We start from the raw sequence: 9648 nt of genomic DNA, 5'->3' as shown, positions 1-9648 counted from the left end.
TTTTTGGAATGCCCAATTCCCAATGCGCTCTAAGTCCTCGTGATGGTGTAGTGACTCGCCTCAATCCGGGTGGCAGAGGGCGAATCTCAGTTTCCTCCGCATCTGAGACGTCAACTCGCGTCATCTTATCACGTGGCTTGTTGAGCGCGTTACCGCGGAGACGTAGCGCGTGTGGAGGCTTCACGCTATTCTCCGCAGCATCCACGCACAACTCACCACACGTCCCACCGAGAGCGAGAACCACATTATAGCGACCACGAGGAGGTTACCCCATGTGACTCTACCCTCCCTAGCAACAAGGCCAATTTGGTTGCTTAGGAGACCTGGCTGGAGTCACTCAGCACGCCCTGGATTCAAACTCGTGACTCCAGGTGTGATAGCCATCGTCTTTACTTGCTGAGCTACCCAGGCCCCCCAGATTTGTGATTTTTTAAAGAAAAGGAGGAACGAGTCTAAATTAATTTTTGTGGTAATCAACATTATGCCACAAATGCTGTCGAATGAGCTCAACTTGAATTGAACCCGGAATATTCCTTTAAAACGACACTTTTAGCAGTTAGCCCGCCTATATGAATTTATTTGAATTTCATTCCATTTCAGTTCTGCATCCTGCTACCTCAATTTAAATATAGTTCCTATTCATAAACTGAATTGTAATTCTCAATTCAGTTCTGAATGGCACACATCCCTGGTGTTCAATCAAAGGCATTTCTTCCATCATATTTACAGTATCTCTTGTTTCATCTGTGACTGTTCGCAGTAATCGAAATGTCATTCTGAAAGCTAATCCACCTGCCATCTTGTAAAAAAAAATCCAGTTTGAATTATCCCGCAAACAAAGGAGCTTGTGGCTCTCATGAACAACTTGATACAAAACCTAAACGCTCAAGACCTCTCTCACTCTCTCCCTGAGATTAGAGGGCGGTTACATGATCCCGGGTTAGCAGAAATCACAGGACACCCAACACCACGGCGCAGTCACGGGCTTCCCAGAAATACACCTCATCTCCTCTCACGCTGCGATTGCCCTGAAGACTAATTACATCAGCAACCGCATCGGCTTCTCTTTCTCTCCGATCGGATTGATTGTGCCGTTTTCTCATTAGCAGGAGACGGGCTTTTCCGTTCCTCCGCTCACATCCCACAATGTTGTTTTTGTTTCTTCTTGGCAGTTCATACAAACATCTGCTCGGCGAGAGTGACAGGTCTGTCCCAAACCGCAGCGAGCGCAGCAGCCAAAGGCAACAAACCCGGCGCGACCCCTCACTTCGGCCCCGGCCGGATTGCATCAGGCCCGGCTACGGTTTCATGTGTTTGGATTAAAATTAGTTAAGTTGTAACTCTACACCCCCCAATGGATATCATTTGCTGGATCCAAAATCGCTCCCACAAAAAGAGCAGTTTCCTCCCTTGTAGAGATGGAAACTCTCACAGAAAACTCGCTCTGTCTCTGCTTTGTAGAGAAATGTAATATCAACACGGGCCTCCATTTCTGAACATATCATATCAGATATCCATAAACAGATCCATATCAAATATCAGAAAAGACCTGTGAACAAAAAAAACACCAGTTTATTAAGGTCAAAGTGTCAGTTCTCAGACGTTGGGCAAGTATGGACCTTAAAAACAGTTGAAGTGTGCTGTACACGCTTTGATAGATATGAAGCCATATGTATTTGGGTTATTAATAATACAATCTACTCTAATAATTCACTTTAGGATGATTAGAGGTACAACCTGCTCGGTTTCTCATGCTGGTGAATAGGCCTATAGTTTGTTATTAGTGCTGGTTGCAGAGCTAAATACTGTTTAGGGTCCCCAAAACAAGAGCACAAAATAATCAGTGTTGGAGAGCCCTACATGGCTGTGTTTCAAAACCTAGTGAGCTGCCTACTAAGCACTTTGGAGCATGTTATGATGTGGAATGATATGATGCCCTAAAATGCTAACTAGGTAAGCAACCCACATCATAAGATGCCTAAAAAAAATCTGTGTTGGCTACTAACATTTTCTGATGCCTAAAAATGCTGTCTAGGTAGGCAGCTCAATTCATATGATGCCTTAAAATGCTCCCAACATATGATGCCTAAAATGCTGTCTAGGTAGGCAGCTCAATTCATATGATGCCCCAAAATGTATGTCTATGTAGGCTACTAACATTATATGATGCCTAAATATTCTGTCTAGATAGGCATCTCACATCATATGATCCCTAAAAATGCTGTCTACATAGGCAAATCAATTCATATGATGCCTTAAAATGCCTTCTATGTAGGCAGCTCCCAACATATGATGCCTGAAATGCTGTCTAGGTAGGCAACTCAATTCATATGATGCCCCAAAATTGTCTATGTAGGCTACTAACATTATATGACGCCTAAACATTCAATCTAGATAGGCAACTCACATCATATGATCCCTAGAAATGCTGTCTACATAGGCAAATCAATTCATATGATGCCTTAAAATGCCTTCTATGTAGGCAGCTCCCAACATATGATGCCTGAAATGCTGTCTAGGTAGGCAACTCAATTCATATGATGCCCCAAAATTATGTCTATGTAGGCTACTAACATTATATGATGCCTAAATATTCTGTCTAGATAGGCATCTCACATCATATGATCCCTAAAAATGCTGTCTACATAGGCAAATCAATTCATATGATGCCTTAAAATGCCTTCTATGTAGGCAGCTCCCAACATATGATGCCTGAAATGCTGTCTAGGTAGGCAACTCAATTCATATGATGCCCCAAAATGATGTCTATGTAGGCTACTAACATTATATGACGCCTAAACATTCAATCTAGATAGGCAACTCACATCATATGATCCCTAGAAATGCTGTCTACATAGGCAAATCAATTCATATGATGCCTTAAAATGCCTTCTATGTAGGCAGCTCCCAACATATGATGCCTGAAATGCTGTCTAGGTAGGCAACTCAATTCATATGATGCCCCAAAATTATGTCTATGTAGGCTACTAACATTATATGACGCCTAAACATTCTGTCTAGATAGGCAACTCACATCATATGATCCATAAACATGCTGTCTACATAGGCAAATCAATTCATATGATGCCTTCTATGTAGGCAGCACCCAACATATGATGCCTAAAATGCTGTCTAGGTAGGCAACTCAATTCATCTGATGCCCCAAAATTGTCTATGTAGGCTACTAACATTATATGACGCCTAAACATTCTGTCTAGATAGGCAACTCACATCATATGATCCATAAACATGCTGTCTACATAGGAAAATCAATTCATATGATGCCTTCTATGTAGGCAGCTCCCAACATATGATGCTTAAAATGCTGTCTAGGTAGGCAGCTCAGTTCATATGATGCCCCAAAATTGTCTATGTAGGCTACTAACATTATATGACGCCTAAACATTCAATCTAGATAGGCAACTCATATCATATGATCCCTAAAAATGCTGTCTACATAGGCAAATCAATTCATATGATGCCTTAAAATGCCTTCTATGTAGGCAGCTCCCAACATATGATGCCTAAAATGCTGTCTAGGTAGGCAACTCAATTCATATGATGCCCCAAAATTATGTCTATGTAGGCTACTAACATTATATGACGCCTAAACATTCTGTCTAGATAGGCAACTCACATCATATGATCCCTAAACATGCTGTCTACATAGGCAAATCAATTCATATGATGCCTTCTATGTAGGCAGCACCCAACATATGATGCCTAAAATGCTGTCTAGGTAGGCAGCTCAATTCATATGATGCCCCAAAATTATGTCTATGTAGGCTATTGACATTATATGACGCCTAAACATTCTGTCTAGATAGGCAACTCACATCATATGATCCCTAAAAATGCTGTCTAGGTAGGCAGCTCAATTCATATGATGCCCCAAATGTACGTCTGTGTAGGCTACTAACATTATATGACGCCTAAACATTCTGTCTAGATAGGCATCTCACATCATATGATCCCTAAAAATGCTGTCTAGGTAGGCAGCTCAAATAATATAATGCTTACAAATGCTGTCTAGGTAAGCAGCTCAAATAATATAATGCTTACAAATGCTGTCTAGGTAAGCAGCTCACATTATATGATCCCTAAAAATGTTGTCTAGGTAGACAACTCACTTTATAAGATGCCCAATAATGCTTACTATGTAGGAAAATCACTTCATCTGATGCCTAAAATGCTTCCTAGGTAGGCAACTCAATTCATATGATGCCCCAAAATTATGTCTATGTAGGCTACTAACATTATATGACGCCTAAACATTCTGTCTAGATAGGCATCTCACATCATATGATCCCTAAAAATGCTGTCTAGGTAGGCAGCTCAAATAATATAATGCTTACAAATGCTGTCTAGGTAAGCAGCTCACATTATATAATCCCTAAAAATGTTGTCTAGGTAGGCAACCCACATAATAAGATGCCCAAAAATGCTTACTATGTAGGAAAATCACTTCATCTGATGCCTAAAATGCTTCCTAGGTAGGAATCTCTCATAATATAATGCCATAAAATACTGACTAGGCAGCTCACATCATATGATCCCTAAAATGCTGTCTAGAAAGGCAACCCACATCATAAGATGCCCAAAAAATGCTGTCTAGGTAGGAAGCTCTCATCATTGCCCAAAAATGGTGTCTAAGTAGGCAGCTCACATGATATGATCCCTAAAATGTTGTCTAGAAAGGCAACCCACATCATAAGATGCCCAAAAATTGCTGTCTAGGTAGGAAGCTCTCATCATTGCCCAAAAATGCTGTCTAGGAAAGCAGCTCACATTATATGATCCCTAAAAATGTTGTCTAGGTAGGTAGAGTACTCGCATCATAAGATGCCCAATAATGCTGTCTACGTAGGAAAATCACTTAATATGATGCCTAAAATGCTGCCCATATGATGCATACAATGCTGTCTAATTAGGCAACTCAATTCATATGATGCCCCAAAATTGTCTATGTAGGCTACTAACATTATATGATGCCTAAACATTCTGTCTAGATAGGCATCTCACATTATATCATCCCTAACAAATGTGGTCTAGATAAGCAATTCACTTCATATGATCCCTAAAATTGCTGTCTAGCTAGCCAGTTCAATTCAGGATGCCCCAAAATAATGTCTATTCAGGCTACTCACATCTTATGATGTGCAAAAATGCTGTCTAGGTAGGCAGCTAACATAATATGATGCCTAGAAATGCTGTCTAGATAGGCAGCTCACATAATATGATGGCCAAAAATGCTGTTTAGATAAGCAGCTTACATCATAAGATGCCCAAAAGTGCTGTCTTAGTAGGCAGCTCACTTCATATGATGTCTAAAATGCTACCTAGATAAGCAGCCCACATTATACGGTGGCCAAAAATGCTGTCTAGATAGGTAGCTCACATTATATGATACCCAAAAGTGCTGTCTAGGTAGGCAGCTCACATAATGTGATGCCCAAAAGTGCTGTCTAGATAAGCAAATCACTTCATATGATCCCTAAAATGCCTACATAGACAATTTTGGGGCATCATATGAATTGAGTTGCCTACATAGACAGCATTGTATGCATCATATGGGCAGCATTTTAGGCATCATATTAAGTGATTTTCCAATGTAGACAGCATTTTAAGGGATCAAATGATGTGAGTCGCCTACTTAGCCACCATTTTTGGGCAATGATGAGAGCTTCCTACCTAGACAGCATTTTAGGCATCAGATGAAGTGATTTTCCTACGCAGACAGCATTATTGGGCATCTTATGATGTGAGCTGTCTACCTAGACAACATTTTTAGGGATCATATAATGTGAGCTGCTTACCTAGGCAGCATTTTTAAGCATTAAATTATTTGAGCTGCCTACCTAGACAGCATTTTTAGGCATCAGAAAATGTTAGTAGCCAACACAGCCTTTTTTAAGGCATCTTATGATGTGGGTTGCCTACCTAGTTAGCATTTTAGGGCATCATATCATTCCACATAATAACATGCTCCAAAGTGCTTAGTAGGCAGCTCACTAGGTTTTGAAACACAGCCATGTAGGGCTCTCCAACATTGATTATTTTGTGCTCTTGTTTTGGCCCAAAAATACTGACTACATAGGCATCTCACATCATATGATCCATGAAATGCTGACTACATAGGCAAATCAATACATATGATGCTGTCAAGGTAGGCAGCTCAATTCATATGATGCCCCAAAATGATGTCTATGTAGGCTACTAACATTATATGATGCCTAAACATTCTGTCTAGATAGGCATCTCACATCATATGATCCCTACAAATGCTGTCTACATAGGCAAATCAATTCATATGATGCCTTAAAATGCCTTCTATGTAGGCAGCTCCCAACATATGATGCCTAAAATGCTGTCTAGGTAGGCTACTAACATTATATGACGCCTAAACATTCTGTCTAGATAGGCAACTCACATCATATGATCCATAAACATGCTGTCTACATAGGCAAATCAATTCATATGATGCCTTCTATGTGGGCAGCTCCCAACATATGATGCCTAAAATGCTGTCTAGGTAGGCAGCTCAGTTCATATGATGCCCAAAAATTATGTCTGTGTAGGCTACTAACATTATATGACACCTAAACATTCTGTCTAGATAGGCAACTCACATCATATGATCCATAAACATGCTGTCTACATAGGCAAAGCAATTCATATGATGCCTTCTATGTGGGCAGCTCCCAACATATGATGCCTAAAATGCTGTCTAGGTAGGCAGCTCAGTTCATATGATGCCCAAAAATTATGTCTTTGTAGGCTACTAACATTATATGACACTTAAACATTTAATCTAGATAGGCAACTCACATCATATGATCCCTTAAAATGCTGTCTACATAGGCAAATCAATTCATATGATGCCTTAAAATGCCTTCTATGTAGGCAGCTCCCAACATATGATGTCTAAAATGCTGTTTAGGTAGGCAACTCAATTCATATGATGCCCCAAAATTATGTCTATGTAGGCTACTAACATTATATGATGCCTAAACATTCTGTCTAGATAGGCAACTCACATCACATGATCCATAAACATGCTGTCTACATAAGCAAATCAATTCATATGATGCCTTCTATGTAGGCAGCTCCCAACATATGATGCCTAAAATGCTGTCTAGGTAGGCAGCTCAGTTCATATGATGCCCCAAAATGATGTCTTTGTAGGCTACTAACATTATATGATGCCTAAACATTCAATCTAGATAGGCATCTCACATCATATGATCCCTAAAAATGCTGTCTACATAGGCAATGCCTTAAAATGCCTTCTATGTAGGCAGCTCCCAACATATGATGCTTAAAATGCTGTCTAGGTAGGCAACTCAATTCATATGATGCCCCAAAATTATGTCTATGTAGGCTACTAACATTATATGATGCCTAAACATTCTGTCTAGATAGGCAACTCACATCATATGATCCATAAACATGCTGTCTACATAGGGAAATCAGTTCATATGATGCCTTAAAATGCCTTCTATGTAGGCAGCTCCCAACATATGATGCCTAAAATGCTGTCTAGGTAGGCAGCTCAATTCATATGATGCCCCAAAATTATGTCTATGTAGGCTACTAACATTATATGATGCCTAAACATTCTGTCTAGATAGGCAACTCACATCATATGATCCATAAACATGCTGTCTACATAGGAAAATCAATTCATATGATGCCTTCTATGTAGGCAGCTCCCAACATATGATGCCTAAAATGCTGTCTAGGTAGGCAGCTCAATTCATATGATGCCCCAAAATTATGTCTATGTAGGCTACTGACATTATATGACACCTAAACATTCTGTCTAGATAGGCAACTCACATCATATGATCCATAAACATGCTGTCTACATAGGGAAATCAGTTCATATGATGCCTTAAAATGCCTTCTATGTAGGCAGCTCCCAACATATGATGCCTAAAATGCTGTCTAGGTAGGCAGCTCAATTCATATGATGCCCCAAAATTATGTCTATGTAGGCTACTAACATTATATGACGCCTAAACATTCTGTCTAGATAGGCAACTCACATCATATGATCCATAAACATGCTGTCTACATAGGGAAATCAGTTCATATGATGCCTTAAAATGCCTTCTATGTAGGCAGCTCCCAACATATGATGCCTAAAATGCTGTCTAGGTAGGCAGCTCAATTCATATGATGCCCCAAAATTATGTCTATGTAGGCTACTAACATTATATGACGCCTAAACATTCTGTCTAGATAGGCAACTCACATCATATGATCCATAAACATGCTGTCTACATAGGGAAATCAGTTCATATGATGCCTTAAAATGCCTTCTATGTAGGCAGCTCCCAACATATGATGCCTAAAATGCTGTCTAGGTAGGCAGCTCAATTCATATGATGCCCCAAAATTATGTCTATGTAGGCTACTAACATTATATGATGCCTAAACATTCTGTCTAGATAGGCAACTCACATCATATGATCCATAAACATGCTGTCTACATAGGGAAATCAGTTCATATGATGCCTTAAAATGCCTTCTATGTAGGCAGCTCCCAACATATGATGCCTAAAATGCTGTCTAGGTAGGCTACTAACATTATATGACGCCTAAACATTCTGTCTAGATAGGCAACTCACATCATATGATCCATAAACATGCTGTCTATGAAGGTGAGATAATATTGTGCTTCACTAGAAAGATCTTGCTAGTAAACCAAATCCTCCAGATAAGTTTGGTGCTTCACCAGCTAGACCAGCACCAAACCAGCATCAACCACCATAAACCTGGACCAACATGCAAATTTATGCTGGTATAATGTTTTTTTTTTTTTTTTAATAAAAGCAGTTAATTAGATGTAACCACATGAAACAGATTTCATGTCACCTGACATACATTTTACACTGTAGATACTTATTTATGCATCGTATAATGTGAGCTGCTAAGACAGTATTTTCGGGCATCATATGCCCAAAACACTATTTGTGCTCGCTATAGGTTTTGAAACACAGTCCACTTCTAAGCACACACTGAAAACTCTAAAAACATCTCTTCTCCTACCTTCATGTCTTCATTCACGTCTCTCTTGACGGGGTGAGCAGGTTTCCTGCTGCGCTTGTTGTCCGGCGGTCGCCCCTTTTCCATCTCGGGCATTATTCGGGTGAAGCGGGTGCGCGGAACGGACGCTGTCAGACGCGGCTGTCACGGACATCTGACCTCCGTCATCCTGAACGAGCGACGCGCCGCTGGAACAATGATGATCGCGCAGGAGAAACGCAAGGAGCGGAGATCAGGGGCGGAGGTGAAACCCAATACCCTCCTCCTCCCACCGGTTCCCTGGATCCATTTCGGCAGGAATGCGGGGGACCGAGGGGTTTGCCCGGGCAAACAGAGTGCAAGGAGATGTGTGTGCGTATCATCTGATTTGCAAATGTAAAACTGAGACTTAAACCCAAAATACAATTTCTGGTTCTCAGAACGTTCTGGGAACGTTAGTTTTTGGTTCTCAGAACGTTCCCAGATCAGAGGTTCTTTTTTGGAAGTACACGTGGTCTACATATCCCAGATGTCAGTCTGGAAAGCATCACAAACTAATTATCTGCTTAACATCTTAAAAAGATCAGATTTACAAACATTCTAAATCATAAACGTCTT

General features: G+C 40.4%; 1 protein-coding gene across 1 annotated transcript in view; it reads right to left on the bottom strand.

The window, feature by feature from the left end:
• The window catches only part of LOC127436431 (sine oculis-binding protein homolog B-like), a 24597-nt gene extending 15450 nt beyond the window's left edge, over window positions 1-9147 (bottom strand). The window contains exon 1 of the mRNA XM_051690561.1: window positions 9055-9147. Coding sequence (XP_051546521.1) covers window positions 9055-9147 — 93 coding nt within the window. The remainder of the gene's footprint in view (window positions 1-9054) is intronic.
• Between the last annotated feature and the right edge of the window lie 501 nt (window positions 9148-9648).

Source organism: Myxocyprinus asiaticus, chromosome 47 (genome assembly GCF_019703515.2).
Source record: "Myxocyprinus asiaticus isolate MX2 ecotype Aquarium Trade chromosome 47, UBuf_Myxa_2, whole genome shotgun sequence".
Classification (NCBI taxonomy): Eukaryota; Metazoa; Chordata; class Actinopteri; order Cypriniformes; family Catostomidae; genus Myxocyprinus; species Myxocyprinus asiaticus.
The sequence above is the reverse complement of the archived record's forward strand: the minus strand, read 5'-3'. Positions and strand labels throughout refer to the sequence as shown.